This window comes from Trachurus japonicus, chromosome 22 (assembly GCF_045865225.1).
Source record: "Trachurus japonicus isolate A0001 chromosome 22, Traja_1.0".
Lineage (NCBI taxonomy): Eukaryota > Metazoa > Chordata > Actinopteri > Carangiformes > Carangidae > Trachurus > Trachurus japonicus.
The window spans coordinates 13,159,392-13,175,710 of record NC_140928.1 but is presented as its reverse complement, the minus strand read 5'-3'; the positions used below and the strand labels follow the sequence as shown (position 1 = coordinate 13,175,710).

Below are 16,319 nucleotides of genomic sequence, written 5' to 3'. Positions count from 1 at the left end.
AATCAGGGGCATAAATACATGAGTGTAAAATGGACACACTTGAATTATTACTGTTGAGTTGCAATAGTTATCCAAAGTAATGCTCAAAACATCACAATTAATGCCCCATGGTAACTAGTGTGACTTGCAAATTCGGATTATACTGCACTGATGTCAGATGTGTGGAATTAGTGCTTTTCCTTTAGTTTGAGTGGATTCATTGCAGTGTGCCCGGTCAGTCTTAAGAATGGTGTTACCTAGCTGCAGTTTACATTTTCCTATTTTTAATAGCTATAACAACACTGTTACTAGTAAACTTACAATTTTTGTGTTTGACATAACATATGCCTCTGACTTGTAGCCATTAGGAGCTGTCTGCCACCAGAAAGTGTCTTTACACATTGCAATAAATTTTCTACTCTTCTGATTCTTGTGTGCTTAGTATCTGTGAATAAAATATTACAAACTCCCAATTACAGCCACTTGAAGCCAGCAGCTTACAGTACTTTATACGCGGCCATTATTACCACACCTTGGGCCATTTTGCGAGCAGTTAATACACAAGGGAAAGTCTTCAATTACAATAGTCAGTGTTTGCGATTACAGCTGTCAGACGATGTAAAAGGTAAATAGACAGGTCAGCGGCCAGCAGCTCCAGGCAGCTGTCCCATTTCTGGCATTTTCACCGCTCGGCATTCCAGCCGTCTGATGTCATAGCTCAGAAAACCTCCATGTATTCCTCCGCCGTGCGGGACCTATAATGTATTTTGAAGCGTGAGTTCCTTAAAATTACCGTTAACTTCATAGTATGCGTGAAAATATGTTGAGTTGAAATGCATCCCGTCGTATTTGGGGGTTTAATGAACTGCGGAAACGCAAAATGTTGAAGGCATAGAGCCCGCGGATGTAGACGGAATACACTTGTTGCTCTTCCAATCCCAGGAAGCGAAACACGCTTGGAACTTGAGTGAACTATCGGACCAAGAGGCATGGGGTGCAACGTTAGTCTTGATCCAGAAACTAACTGCAGACAAAATTAACTGTCTGTAAGTGCGATACAAATCTCAGAGGTAGCAACCTGATGGCGGACTCCCCCAAAGACTGAATGCTATCTGGACTACAAAAAATTGCATCTGACTGGCTAACGGTAAGGTTACGATTTTGGCCAAAATATTTACCGGCGACGTCAGCTTCCCAAGGGTGTCGTCTATTTGCTGGAACATGTTAGCACGCTAGCGTTAAAGCTAAATTAAGTTGTTGTCATGTTAGGGTTTATGTTACAAAGTTGTCAAAACTCATAATGAAAAGTATCGAGTTAGTCATTAAAGTGTCAGACGTTTGGCACAAACTTATATGAAGGTTGTGTCTAAGTAACTAGGATAATTTGTAATATGGTGGTGGATGCATGGTTGCGGTGGAAAGAAGCAGGGATTTTGCTTGTTGCTTGCTGCGTATTGAATAAAGTCGGTCTTGTCAGTGTTTTGGATCTGTGTATTCACTGGAAGGGGATTAATGTAACCACAAGCTTGAGGGGAAAAAAGAAAAAGGCAAGCAACCCTTATTATAGCCCTTGTTAATTTCTCAAACCAATCAGGCTTTTAGACGTTTCTTAAAGTCCATAAACCAGCTTTAAATTGTGTTAACCCAATAAACTGACGTGAAATCTCTATGCTAGCAAAATAAAATAGCTAAAGTGGGCAACTTAAAAGTAAATAGAGCATTTAAGAGGATTACTTTGCATAGATATGGTGTTTTTTTTTCTGGTGTTTATCTGTTTCAGGGTGACAGCCCAGGTGTGTGTATATTTACTTGTTTTATCCTACTTAATGCGTCAGTGATGGGTATGGCCACTCAAGTTGTGATTCACCCTGTTTTGCATTGTATCCCCCCCCCTTTAATTCGTGCTAGTCTCTGTTGTATTGAAGGTTGTTTTGAGACGTTTCCTGTTTTGTTTTTCCAGATCTGTCGGTTGATAATAAACCTCATGACTTGTAAGGTTCCCAGAGGTTTTGAGAGGACAGCGAGGAGGTTAATCTCTCAGGACTGAAGTGAAGACCTCCCTCCTGAGGAAGTGTGAAACATGCCCTTGCCATTTGGCTTAAAACTCAAAAGGACTAGGAGATATACTGTTTCAAGCAAGAGCTGTCTCGTCACTCGGATTCAGCAGCTCAATGGAGAGTTTGTTGAGTTTACACTTTCAGTGGAGAGCACTGGGCAGGAATGTTTGGAGGCAGTTGCCCAGAGACTCGAGTTAAGAGAGGTATGTATGTCTTTTCCGAAAATACAAGTGCTGATTGTTCTCTGTTATAGACTTTTGCGGACTCGCCATGTCAGCAAGAAAGTGTTTTTGTTAAGGTCAGAAGAACTAGTAAGTGAGACAACAGAAACTCAGATAACCAGTCTGTCATTGTTTACCTCTCATGGTCTTGTCTTTGTTTAGCTTGTATTAATTACATACTTTACATTTTTATTCAAGTACGTGTATGAAACCAACTCATAATAGAGATACAGGCCTACGTTTCTGATATGTTCATTCAAACATACATGCTGGCTCTGTGGATATATGATGTTCAGGATGTCTGGATCTGGGCGCTATATTTGACTATATACTATACTATATGTTTTCTTGGATGTTAGTCTGTGATACGAAGATTTAGACCAGAATTAGGACCAGAATTTTTTTTCTTTCTTTCTTCTTAACATTAAAATCTTTTAATTGAAAGAAATCAGATTGCCATAACCCATAATATTTCTGGTGTTATTTTCTCTGCCTTGATTCATTAATGGTTTGCATTATTATTTGATTCATTTTTACACAATGTTTACTGATAATTGCGAACTGATGTTATCCGGTGTAAGTTATTTTCTAGTTGTGGTTTGAGAGTGGTTACAAATTACAATACATCTCTTTCAACTTCACTGATTTTCATGAACAGCAAGCCCAGGGGTTTCTTATCACACCAGTGTTCATTTTGAGATGTTCAGAGAGTCACAAGACCGAACAATTAGTGCCAACAACCAGTTAATCTAGAGAATTTTGCAGTGGTTGAATTTTCAGTTCTACATACGCTTGAATATCATGGGTGACCATGAATGCTTTGCAAGTAGGTGAATAAATAGGACGCATGCGTGCCATTGATCTAAAACAGTCTCAGCGTATTGTATGTAATACACATTTGGTTATGCATTTCATCTAAGCTAAATTAGTTTGCTAGATTTACAAGTTGCCCTAGGATGTCTTTGATCAAAATGTAGTAAAGTGTAATGTGTCTTGCTTACTTTCTCTGCTTGTCAGATAACGTACTTCAGTCTGTGGTACTTCAACAAGCAGAACCAGCAGAGATGGATTGATTTGGAGAAGCCGCTGAAAAAGCAGCTGGACAAGTATGGGTTGGAGCCCACCGTTTACTTTGGAGTCGTGTTTTACATACCCAGTGTCACCCAACTGCAACAGGAGATCACAAGGTAATGTTCTATTAGTGACACAAGATGTCCTCTTTTAGACATTCAATATATTAGTAGATTATCAGTCCAAAAGTTTTTAAGTGTGAACCGAATGGCAAGACAAGTTTAGTGCAACCACACCAGACATTTCTTTCTCTATAATAAACTCTGGTGGCCTTAAAGACAATAAGTTGATGAAGCAACTCAGATGCCCAATTGTACCCAAAGAACCAGATACCAGTGTATAATTATAGTTTCTAACCCATCCATCTCTAATGTCAGGCGGAAAGTCAAAAGTATAATGGTTTAAATAGACCACAAGGTATTTTGTTACTGCTGTACACCTTTGCTTTGTTATGTCTGTATCTGAATACCGGAATTACATTGACATTTGGTTGTTCCTATCTTAAGTGATGCTTTCTTTCCCCACAGATATCAGTATTACCTTCAGCTGAAGAAGGATGTTCTGGAGGGGAGGATCTCATGCTCGCTAGACCAAGTTATACGTTTAGCGAGCCTCGCTGTGCAAGGTAAATATGAATTAGAAATAGTAACCACATGATACAAGCGGAAATTGGACAAGAGAAGTGTTTCTTGGCCTAAATTGTTGTGCAAAGTCTACAAGCAGCTGTAAGTCCCCGGCAAAGCAATTACTGATGCAATTACCGAGCAGTTGTCCATAAATAATGATTTAAGGCAACACCAGCTACAAAAATTGCCAAATTACACCAGAGTTATTTCAGTAATTTCAGGGGGAGGAGGATTTTGCACCAGTTCATTAAGATTTTCTAAACTCTGCAAGTTTGTTACAGATAACTGTTGATAAACTTTAGATAGCTCATTCCTTCCAAAGCAGTTACCCCCTAATTTCTTTTATCAGAGCAAGAGAAAAATGTTTCTTTTCAAACCAAAGGAGAAATGACTGTAGGTTGAAATTTTATGAAACATTGTGAATCATACATTTTTGTTACACCCAGTGTCTTGTTTGAACAAGCAGTATCAAACCTAGAGAAACCAAGATTATTAGATTAGTTAGGTGTGTGTGTGTGTGTGTGTGTGTGTTTGTGTGTGTGTGTGTACGTTCCACTTCCTTGCATGAGCTTCAGGCCCGACACAGCCTACCACTTTTGCCCAGCCAGAAGAATCTCAAACACTGCTGGCAAAGTTATATCAGGCACTGCAACTTACTGGCCTGGGTGTTAGCATAGCAGAGCAGCTGAGATCACTTACTGTTGCAGCCATGTTCAGAAGACCGGTCAGCCTGCAATATGCACCTCAAAGAAAAGCCACATGAAACTCCTTGCAAGTACCCGTAAGCTGTCTTGCAAACTTGGAATTTGTGCTTTAAATAAAGTCGTGCAGCTCCTATTTTGTGTCTCTGACTGGGATATTTTTGAATGAAGGGCTGCTTTTCAGCATTGCTTGAGTAGCTTTTGACCATTGCTGATGCCTGGGATACTCAAGATAGTTGTGAATGTTGCCAGCAGGCGGCCTGAAGCTGTAACAGTTTTGGACCTCTGCGTTGTCAGACACTGAAGCAATTCCCTTCCATAACAAACGGGCCCCTCCCCTCCTAAAATTAGTCCAACTAGTCATCATAGACTCCTGCTTTCCAAAAGGAATTACACCATTCTGCAATTCTTGAGAGTCTATTTTGCCTTGTACTAAATGCAGAAAAGGACATGTAATAGGATTTATTCCAAGGGCAGTGTCATGTGAGGTATGCCTTGCTGTATTTACTGATCTAGTGTATCTTTCTTTATGCTCACAGCTGACTTTGGAGACTTCAATCGATATGATTCCCAGGAGTTCCTGCAGAAGTTTGTGCTGTTCCCTATTGTAAGCATTGTAATTTTGCAAACCCACCATGTGAAATGAAATATTTCACAATATTTCGGACATATTCCTGTGTTCATCTGTGCATCATCCTAACATTGCGTCAATCTGAATTCAATTTCTGCAGGACTGGATTCAGGATGAGCGAGTGCTGGAGGAGGCCACACAGAAAGTGGCTCTGCTTTATCAGTCCTTCAGGTGAGCAAGTTTTCAAAGCATCCAGCTTCTCTCTGTGTGGGTTAAGATACAAATAGTTTCACATGTAGCACAGGCAAACATAGTTTTGCATCTTACTAGGCGTTCTGCCCAGACAGGGGAAAATCACTTTAAGCGGATTATCTTTTCTCATCTGGATTCATTTTGTCTCACTCTGGCTATAGACTAAAGTGTATAACCCACCTCTGTGATTTATGTACAAACTTCTTACTTTACAGCATTTTTTCCCACAACTGCCTAAAACATTTGCACAATACTGTATAGAATAGAATAGAAAATATTTAAGTCCCTAGGGGGAAAATTTAGATTGTCCAGCAGCTTACATAACAGTGATATGTTTTTAATTATATAAAATGATATAAAAATATATAATATAAGTATATATGGACAGGATGTCAGTTTTGTATTATTTTGTTAGTTTGTGCTATTGACTTAATTTTTAATGCAAGTACCATGCCGTTTTTGTTCTTTTCAGGGGTTTGTCAGCACCAGAGGCGGAGATGTTGTACATGCAAGAGGTGGAGAAAATGGAGGGCTATGGCCAGGAAAGCTATCAAGCCAAGGTAAAGTCTACATGATTCATCTTGCAATCCCTGGGCAGTGGGCACAGCCCTACACCTCAAAGAAGGCTGAAGCTACAAACTATTGCTACTACTGCACACAGCCTCATTGTTCTGAATGTCTTTGTTTCTTTCCCCTTACCCAAACAGGACAGCACAGGAACAGATGTTACCCTTGGATCCTGCCTTGACGGCATCTTTGTCAAGCACAAAAACGGAAGGCCCCATATTTTATTTAGGTAAAGATAAAAACACGTTTGACCGAGCAAGTGTGGTGAATAAAAGCTTTGTCGGCCAGCTTGTGAGTCTGAGCGGTAATTACATTGAACCGGAGGGCCGGTATAGATTGGGGTTTGTGGTACAGCTCATGGCTATTCTTGGGTGAGGTCGTCTCCTGTAATGTCTCTTAATGCTCTCTAGACCTGAATGTGGCTCAAGAGGAAATGAGTCGGGTAGATTGTAATAGCTGATAAGGGTTGTGGGGACATTATTTGTCAGGGCAGTGAGTAAGTGAATATTTTTGACCTTTGTTGACTATATACCATTATGAGTACTACATACCTTTTGCTCCACTTCCTCATGTGTATGGGTTTTTTAATTGTTTTGCACCGCTCTTTAAAAATGCCATGAGGTTTTTGCCACCACAATGACATAATGTGTCTCTTTTTTTCTCTCTCTCTTTTTCTCTTCGCCACTGTGCTTTAATTGGCTGTGTAGGTGGGATGAAATTAACAACATGAGTCACAACAGGTCCTTCTTTGCCCTGGAGCTGGCCAACAGAGAGGAGAGTGTTCAGTTCCAGACCGTAAGTCTCCGCTGCCATTACACCTTCTCTTCTCCCCACATTTCCAGGGACATTGTAATGTCTTAGAGGATTTAGCAAATTGGAAATGGCCCATGTGGTGGAGCTTACCATCAGCTTGTCTTAACAATGCACCTGTGTGTTTGTGTGTGTGTGTGTGTGTGTGTGTGTGTGTATGTGGGTGGCTGTAATTTGGGTTGTTTGGGTACAAGTGGGTCATAAAATCACATACCATTAGCTGAAACTCACTGCAGAAGTATTTGAGGGCATACACAGGAATGTTTTTATGTGTAGGTAACTTGGCAAAAACCACTTCTGTACCAGTTTGCTCACCATCCAATTTTGTTTTTTTAGGAAGACATGGAAACCTCCAAATATGTGTGCCGGATGTGTCTGGCCAGACTCAAGTTTTATAAGATTAACAAGAGTAGCCTGTAAGTGTTTTTCCTCTTTTCTAGTTTTTTTTAACATGTCTAGCCCAGTTCCTGTCTCTTTGTCCCTTGTTGTCTCATGCATGTGTCTCCTCTCTGGCGTCGCCTCATTTCTATCCTCCTCTCCTCCTCTCTCTTCAGAGAGGAGTGTGACCCCCTGCCTTCTGAAGGCTCCCAGAAGTCCCTTCTCACTTTATCCTTTCCTCGCTTTCCAATGCTCTCTCGTCCCTCTCTGCCTTCTAACAAGGGGTGAGCAACACAGTCAGCCACCACCTACTGTATGCCGATCAATCACATGCCTACACCCATCCCTTTGTGATTGCCCAAGTAAACAGCAAATGGGCTCTCTGTATCTAAAATGAGCCTTGGGCTTTGAAGCATGTAGTCATTTTTTATTTAACTAAGCAAAAAAGTAATTTATTTAGAGCTTTGTGAAATCATTTTTAAAGCTTTGTTATTCATTGAGTATCTACCTTTTATTAGGTCAGGTTATTAAACCTCACTGTTTGTTCAGATGTCACTGAAATATGTGTGAAAGTGTCTGGAATTATCTTGTGTCAAGATAATACTCAGCTCGGAGAAAATTAAAGATTTTTTATCTTTTGATACATGCAGATCAATCAAAATTGAAAGTACTCACTTAAATCTTTGTGGTACATGTTGCACTAGAGAAAAGGTGTGCACTGAGTTTTAAATTTAATGGATCTGTATGTGTCCTCGAGGTTACATGGCATTTCTTATTAGAAATCAATATTCGTCAAAATAAAAGTATTATTGGTATTATTGTTACTCGACCTTTTTTGACCCAAATTCTTTTCCCCAGAAGTCAAGCACAGCCTACAGTTGTAAATCCAGTCAGACGGAGATCCTCAACTAGAATATCTTTGGTAATGTCTATGCATGTTCAAACTGGTTGTATTCTGAAGTATATTTATGGCTTGCACTGTAGCACATGGTACATGTTAAGAAAATAGACATAGCTTAATTTTGGATGAGTATTTGGTTTATGAATTCCTCTCTTGTTGTTTTACAGCCAAAGCCTCAGGCCTACATGATGCCCCCTCCACAAATGCACTACAATGGCCATTTCACAGAGCCTTACACATCATCACAGGGTAACTACTGTGTAGAAAGACACTTCAAAGTCATTACATGTTGCTTCTCATTTTTTTCTACTGTGGTGCCTGCTTGTTGTTGAGCTAAATGCAAATGTAGTTGTTGTATAATTGTAATTCCTTATCCATCTTCATGTCCTCACTCTCACAGACAACCTCTACATGAACAGTCAGAACGGTTATTACTACCACTCTCAGACCAGCCTCGACTGCTCTCCACTGGAATACGGCAGCGGTGGGCGTTTACGCAACGGCAGCGTCTACAGCGCCCACAGCACCAGCTCTTTAACCAACCCTCAACACTACCTTCAGCCCTCTCCCATGTCCTCCAACCCCTCCATCACCAGTGACATCACCAGGCCAGACTACGTCCCCTCGCACCGCCACAGCGCTCTCATCCCGCCCTCCTACCGCGCCACCCCTGATTATGAGACAGTAATGCGCCAGAAAACCCGGGGAACGGGCGGAGGGATGGTTTTGTCTCAAGAGCACCGGCAGAGCCACTCGATGAGGAATCTAAACATTGGAAACTCGTACGCATACAGCAGGCCGGACCCTCTGGTTTACAGCCAGCCGGAGATCAGGGGGGAACATGGGGGAGCAGCCCAGCACCACCACTATCCTTTCCACCTGGGCTCCAGCTTCCACAGCCCCTCTCCGTACCCCTACCCCACGGAGAGGAGGCCTGTAGTGGGGGCGGTCAGTGTCCCTGAGCTCACTAATGTGCAGTTACAACAAGCTCAGGAGTATCCAGCCCCCAACATCATGAGAACACAAGTGTACCGACCTCCTCCCCCCTACCCGTACGCCCACCCCCGGCCTGCAAACAGCACGCCCGACCTGTCTCGCCACCTGTACGTCAGCAGCAGCAACCCAGACCTGATCATCACCAGGCGCGTGCACCACTCTGTCCAGACTTTCCAGGAGGACAGTCTGCCCGTTGCCCACTCGTTACAGGAGGTGTCCGAGCCTCTTTTCAGCGGACCCCCACACAGACACCCATACCACGCTCAGAAGCGCAACTCCATCGAGATTGCCGGATTGACTCATAGTTTCGAGGGGATGAGGGTCAAAGAGCGGACTGTGTCTTCCTCGGCGGTCGAAATCGCTACGCCCCCTCCGGTTTTGCGCGGCGGCCGCTCTCAGGGCTCGCAGCTCAACGTGTTCTTGGAACGTACAAAGACGGAGGACAGGGATGAGATTAAGGACGTGCAGTACGGACACAAAAAGTCCCTTTCAGACGCCACCATGCTGGTTCACAGCAGCGGCGAGGAGGAGGAGTTTGAGGACGACGGCGAACGTCACACTCCGCTTTCTCAGGATGCAATTGCAGCCATCGTTCCTGAGCAGGGACCCCACCCGCATCACAGCCTGACATCTCTCTCTTCTCTGCCACCTCAGCAGCAGACTCCCATAGAGCCTCCTCCTGCGTATCCCATAGGGTCCTCCCTCGACCCCTCTATAACCGGCTCCATGGCGTTCAAGGTTCACCCCCTGATCCAGGAGGGCGAGCCGCTGTACATGCTGTCAGATTTACGGCAGCCCAGGATCATGCCCTCGGTCTCGGAGGGCGACCTGAGCGGCCAGGCCAAGCAGAAGACTAAAACAGACTTCAAGAAGAGGCCTGTGTCCGATGTGCCACCTGCGAAGAAAACAGTGGAAGGTCTGCCTCCTCCGGTGAGTCATGTTCCCTTTCTCCTGTTATTAATAGTCTCCACTATTTATGATTCAACCAACATTCAACAGCTAATGTTTTTGTCTAGTTGTTTATGTCACAAAGCATGAGTTAGTGTTTCACAACTGAGACGTTGAAAAATAGATTGAGACAACCTCTTTAACTCTAGTTCTGCAATTCAGGATCATTTTCATTGACAAAGTATGGTATTGTCAATGTTGTTAGTATAGTTATATTTAGTTTCGCTAAAGATTTCTTGGCATGTTCTCTTTAAATGTGCCTGAAACTAAGATTTAGCAGCTCATTAGTTGATGGTTTCAGCATGTCAGGTCACTAATGCTGTAATTCATTATTGACCTATTGACCTCAGTTGCTCTCCAGCTTTATATTGGTCTGTAAAGGCACTGTAAGATGAACCACTCTCACTTGTTTTCTTAAAAAGGTCATCGTATCTACCCATGTGTCAGATCAAGTATCCATAGGAAGCATTTGAGGTAGTTTCAGTGCGCAGCATCGACTGACACAAACAAGACTTACTTTGACACGTTTGACACATGCATTTGAGAATGTAGTCAGGCTACCTTGGAAAACCGGATGGGTGACATTTTCTGAAACACACAGCGAACCGGCTCTATCTTTCCCCCTCATCTACCTTTTCACTCTCTGTGAGATTCGCACACATTCATCCTCACCTTTTCCTCTGTCTGGATTCTGTTGTCATACCAGGGTATGAAGAAAGGGACCAGGTCAGACGTGAAGAAGATGGGCCCTCTGAAAGTGGCCAAGCTCAACGGCCTGTCGGTGTCCAGGCAGCCGGTGCCCGACGAGGTGAAGGATGAGCCCGAAAGAGCCTCTAATGACGAGAGGGTAAGGCAGAGATTTGTTACGTTTTTGAATTTGTCCTTGAAAAAGGTTTGTTGATTTCAGGTAGTGGTAACCTATGAGAGAAGGTGAGATTTGTTACATGCTGTTTGTATATTGTCGATGGTTTATGCAGTTACCTCGACATGCTCGATTTCCAGGAGCTGCTTGTTTTGTTGTTAGTAACCCTCTGGAAGGTGAGACCTTGTTATGAGAAATACATGAAAGGGGAAAGTCAGCCAGGGTTCTTGTTCCCACCGTAAACACACCAGCCTTGTGATTTTTGAAGCTTGTTGCTTTGACAGTGTGAAGAAAAAATCCAAACACTTGAAACTAATTACATATAGCAAACCAAGGTGTGACTGGCATTAAACTCAAATGTATCTTAAAACAAGGAACTCATTGTATGCGTAGAAAGATTGCTAGTCAAAGACATTATTAATAGGCGAACAGCTACCGCATTTTTCAGTTCTTTACTTATTATTATTGATTATATCTCAGCTGTTGATTCATGTACATAGAATTCCACTACTGCAGATCAAACTCTGTTCAAACTTACAATAATAATGCATGTTACTGTGGTGTCAAATACATTCAGTTAAACAGATCAATTTAAGAGCAATTTTAACAGATTTTTACTCGTAATTCATTACATTCTGCTGCAGCACTGGTCTCCATAGTTAATAGTACACTGTGTCCTTTTCACAACAGTTTCTACACTATAAGAAAGTAAAACTGCAGCAGTGGAAAGTAAAACTACACACAGTGAGCTGCTGATTGTGTGTCAGACTTCCTCATGACTATTATATAATTCTGTGTCAGTGCTGATTGAAGAGGAGTGAATGTTGCTGGACATCATTATTCGTGAATTTCTAAAATGAAAGTGTTTTGCTTAAGGGAGTCAACATGAGGTGAAATAGTTACGGTGTTGTGTATGGGTGTGATGAATTCACCTTTTCCATTTTGGTGTACATCAGTGTAAACTGCTGGAGCAGCACATGGACAGGGGCGAGCTGCTGAAAGAGTATGAGAAAATCCCAAAGCGTCCGGGAGGCGAGTACACCATCGCCCAGCTGCCAGAGAGCGCAGATAAAAACCGCTTCCAAGACGTCCTGCCTTACGACAGCAACAGAGTGGAGCTGGTTCCCACTAAAGAGAACAACACCGGATACATCAATGCATCACATGTTAGAGTAAGTTGTGCTGAGACGTATCATGGTGCCAATCTCTACTTGATGTATGTCATTTTATGTTCAATCAGATCCTATTTTTTGTTTCTCATATTCATTGATAATATGTTAGTCTCCTGAATATACAAGTGTAAATCCCTGTTGTATATGGACATGTACACACTCAATACACTTCTGTTTGACATGCACAAAAGTCTGAGACCACTTTCGAAGGGTCTCTGACCTTTGAACTTCATTGGATGTTTTTTATCAGTTGATAGAAAGACTTAGAGACTGAACTGCTTTTCAGTGTTTCAAGTAAATATTTTCCTTTTTTTTCCTGAACAGGGTTTTCCGTCCTAGTTTCATTTGGAAGCAGTTCACATCTAGCTGCTTCATGACTGCCTTATTTAATCTAAATATTTCTGAACTATCATATCTGAGATCTCAAAAACAGGCGACTGAATTAAAATACATTTAAAGGGGCTCTAGAGTAAATTAGCTGGTGACCTTGTGAACAACACATTAAAGCAGTCATAGTATACATCTATTAGTTTGAAATACGGTTCCTAGAATGCAGAGTTCTTCCCTTCACCTCATGTATCTTAACATTGTTCAACATTAGTCACCCTGTCTGGTAAATTCCCCATGTCTGCATCACAAATACAACAAAGATGTAACACAACTCTCCCCACCAGCTGTGTAGTAGTACTCATGATGAGTAAACTCTGAATGGGGGACTTCCCATGTAGACCTTTATTACCTCATGAGGAGTTACTACGATCACAAAATGTGAGCTGACATTCATGAACTTGAGGCATAATTCAGAATGACCAAAATAAATGGCATTCAGTAAAACTGTGGGAAATGACTTGGATCATTTATACAGTGAATAAATCCCACCAAAGAAGCAACAGCAGGATACGTCGGACTACAGCTGTTCATGAGTAACAGCCCATATAGACGGGTGTTTGGTTTGTGGGGAGGCAGTGACTATAGTTTAGTCAGACTCTCCTCCCTCATTGTGAAAATAGAAACACTCGTGTTTTGCTGAGTATAACTTCTGTTTTCCTGTGAAGATGATCTGATGGATGACGTTAATGTGTCCTGTTTCGTCAGATAACGGTTGGAGGACAGGAGTGGAGCTACATTGCAACACAGGGTCCCATGTCAAACACATGTCAGGACTTCTGGCAGATGGTGTGGGAGCAGGGTGTCGCCATCATCGCCATGGTTACTGCTGAAGAGGTGCCTAAAATGTCATGCTTTTTATGTCGATTTTTTTTTTCCTCTTCATCCCTGCCTGTGTTGACCTCCTGTCCTCTCTTCCTCCAGGAGAGCGGCAGAGAAAAGAGCTTCCGATACTGGCCGCGACTCGGCTCACGACACAACACCGTGACGTACGGCCGCTTCAAAATAACCACCCGCTTCCGCACCGAGTCAGGCTGCTACGCCACCACAGGGCTCAAGATCAAACACCTCCTGACAGGCCAAGAGAGGACGGTCTGGCACCTGCAGTACACAGACTGGCCCGATCACGGCTGTCCTGAGGACTTCAAAGGCTTCCTCAGTGAGTGGGATTAGTATCAGCTTTGTACGGCCGTGTTACATTTGAATTCATGGCAACATTGATTTCAGATGTGCCATGGAAAGAGGCGGTGAAAATGGGCTAGCTTATTATTCAGTACTAGAGCGTTTAGAAAATTTTGTTTTCTAAAGTTTCTGTCCATAATAAGGTCTCAAGTGAATATTTTTTTCTTTTCCTAGCTTACCTAGAGGAGATCCAGTCTGTGAGGAGACACACAAACAGCATCAGTGACCCAAAGAACACCAACTTACCTGTACTGGTCCACTGCAGCGCTGGCGTGGGAAGGACCGGAGTGGTCATCCTATCTGAGATCATGATAGCCTGTCTAGAGCACAATGAGGTAACTTAATTTGAAAAGGGAAACATACAGTAAAATTATACAGATTTTATGACCACATCTGTTTTTTAAATGAAACACTGCAGTCTATCTCACTCTGGGTGTCTTCGTTTCAGCCACTGGACGTCCCAGATATCCTGAGGAGGCTGCGTACACAGAGGATGATTATGGTTCAGACTTTGTCCCAGTACAACTTCATCTACAAGGTCCTCATCGAGTACCTCCGCAACTCCAGGCTGATCTGAGAACAGGCGTCTCTCCAGCCAGTCGACGTACACTGTCATCACAGATGATTTCAGGGGTGGAAATTTGCTCCAGGTTTATGCCAAACTGCACTGTGATGATGTAGCTGCATAAATCTGTTTTAAATGTAGCACAGGAATGTGGTGGACTCCATTTTGGGCAAGTATTAAATCAGGCAAGGCCGAAGGAAAGATGTGTGGACATCCAAAAAAACACGCAATATCACATGAAGGAGCATAAAGACTTAAAAACCTGCCTCGATATAGTATTATATAATTTTTTTTTACAGACATTATTGCTTAATAAAGCCCAGCACTTTGACAGTACTTTGCTGTACATATTGAACCAATGTTAAGCTGCATTTAAAAAAAATAATCTTTATTATAGATGTGTATTGATTTATTTTTCATTTGACGAAGGACTTTTCAAATGTGTATGTTTTGGATTGCTGTTGCTGTTGGTTCTGATATCAAAGGACTTTTCTATAGTGATGAAATGAACAAAAGCTCAGAGATAGTTTCATATGAAGGTTTTATTATGGAACCAAGAGTTGAAGGATGCAGTTCAATTCATAAAATAGTCATGAGTGTGTGTTTCCTGTCTTTCTGAAAAAAAATCCTTACAGCCCACAAAACATGTGGACGGACGGACTGGTCTTTGTAAAACACTGGTTTTATGGGAAGTGTAAATGAATTGCACGGGTTTGAAAAATCTGTTGACAAATGAGCACAAGGTTTATTTTTTTGGCATGGGGGGGAGTAAAACTGGAAAATTAATTTTATACTCATTTATTTTTCATTACTTTTTTTTTTTTATCATGAGAACTGTTTAAAATTTCATCCAGAGTGCTGTATTTAAGCAACGTACTAGTCAATTTTTGAGAGTGTTTAAATAGCAGCAATGAGTTGATGTTTTTACATAATATGAAGGAAATTTCTCATTTAGTGTCATGGGTTCCAGTAATGTGTGTTTGTTATTCCATTTGATACATTTGAGAAACACCCCTGCAAAAGAAAACACAAGAATTGCAAACAGCAATAGTCATGAATTTAGCTTAGATCCCTTAAATCACAACAGACAGTTAAGTCTTCATTTTAATGTAAAGGCACAGAGCAGAGACAGAAGAATAGGGAGGCCATGTAACAGTTACAGACTCAGTGTTGGCTTTGACGTCACCCCCGCTGGCTGTGACGCTCAGTATTAGTGTACGACACAGTCTGAGGGACAGACCAGCTCCAGTTTCAGTATTCTGGCTGCCACACTTGTTTTCACTCCGGTGAGAAATCTCCCCTCGCCCCCCGGACTATTAACGAACACTCGACTGGAGCCTCGACTTTTCCTGCTGCAGCTATAAGTAGAGTTTAGACAGCAGAGCAATGTGAATCTGTACAGAAACAATGCTTACAAGCCCTGCAGAGTTTACATGAAGTGAAATGTGTTGGGTTTTTTTTTTACTGTTTGAATATGATTTAATCTGCAGATTTGCAATTCATATCGCCAACTTAATTTATAATGTGGCCAAAGTGAAGAGATTGTCCCTAATTTTTCCTTTTTTTTGTTGACAAGTTTTTGGTGTCAAAGACGCATAAGCAGTGATCTCATATAACTGGAGAAAAATACATCTGAACCATTATTGAAAAATTTTAACTGGACTTTTTTTTTTTTTAACTCCCCACATTTTTTTATTTGAGATTTTGTTTTTGGTTTTAAATTACTGGTTGAGTCTTAGTTTGGCGACTGAAAGTGATTTATGATGCCAAGTTGTAACTCTCTTTTTTTTGTCCATGTACAGGTATGTTGTTCATAATGTACACACTGTAAAATTCTGCTCAGTGAATATTGGTTATTGTACAAACTATGTATAAACTGTATCTATTGAAAAAAAGAAGGTATGCCATTGGAAAAATACACAAGTGTAGAAAATCTTTTCAGCCAAGAATAAATATTTGGAAATAAGTATGACCCCCTGCCTTTCTCAGCATACATCAGTCCATGATGCCACCTTGTGGTGTGAAATAGCCTTATTTCTGCAGCTGATTAAAACCAACATGAGAGGGAGTTTG

The 16,319-nt window shown here is 41.8% G+C and overlaps 1 protein-coding gene across 4 annotated transcripts; it reads left to right on the top strand.

Moving 5' to 3' along the window:
* The first annotated feature begins 927 nt into the window (after positions 1–927).
* On the top strand, positions 928–16,212 carry ptpn21 (protein tyrosine phosphatase non-receptor type 21). 4 transcript variants are annotated; one of them, XM_085768376.1, is made up of 20 exons: positions 928–1,126; positions 1,940–2,239; positions 3,275–3,444; positions 3,856–3,953; positions 5,195–5,262; positions 5,387–5,457; positions 5,951–6,038; positions 6,186–6,274; positions 6,753–6,840; positions 7,192–7,271; positions 7,410–7,517; positions 8,092–8,155; positions 8,302–8,383; positions 8,535–10,060; positions 10,785–10,925; positions 11,897–12,112; positions 13,208–13,336; positions 13,424–13,658; positions 13,856–14,016; positions 14,130–16,212. In XM_085768376.1, the coding sequence occupies exons 2-20, from the start codon at positions 2,060–2,062 to the stop codon at positions 14,256–14,258; spliced, it is 3,723 nt and encodes a 1,240-aa protein (XP_085624502.1). In that variant the 5' UTR covers positions 928–1,126; positions 1,940–2,059; the 3' UTR covers positions 14,259–16,212. The 4 variants fall into 4 exon arrangements, with proteins under 4 accessions (XP_085624502.1, XP_085624504.1, XP_085624503.1 ...); XM_085768377.1 differs by having other exon boundaries at positions 932–1,126; positions 8,095–8,155; XM_085768378.1 differs by lacking the exon at positions 7,410–7,517.
* Positions 16,213–16,319: the final 107 nt, after the last annotated feature.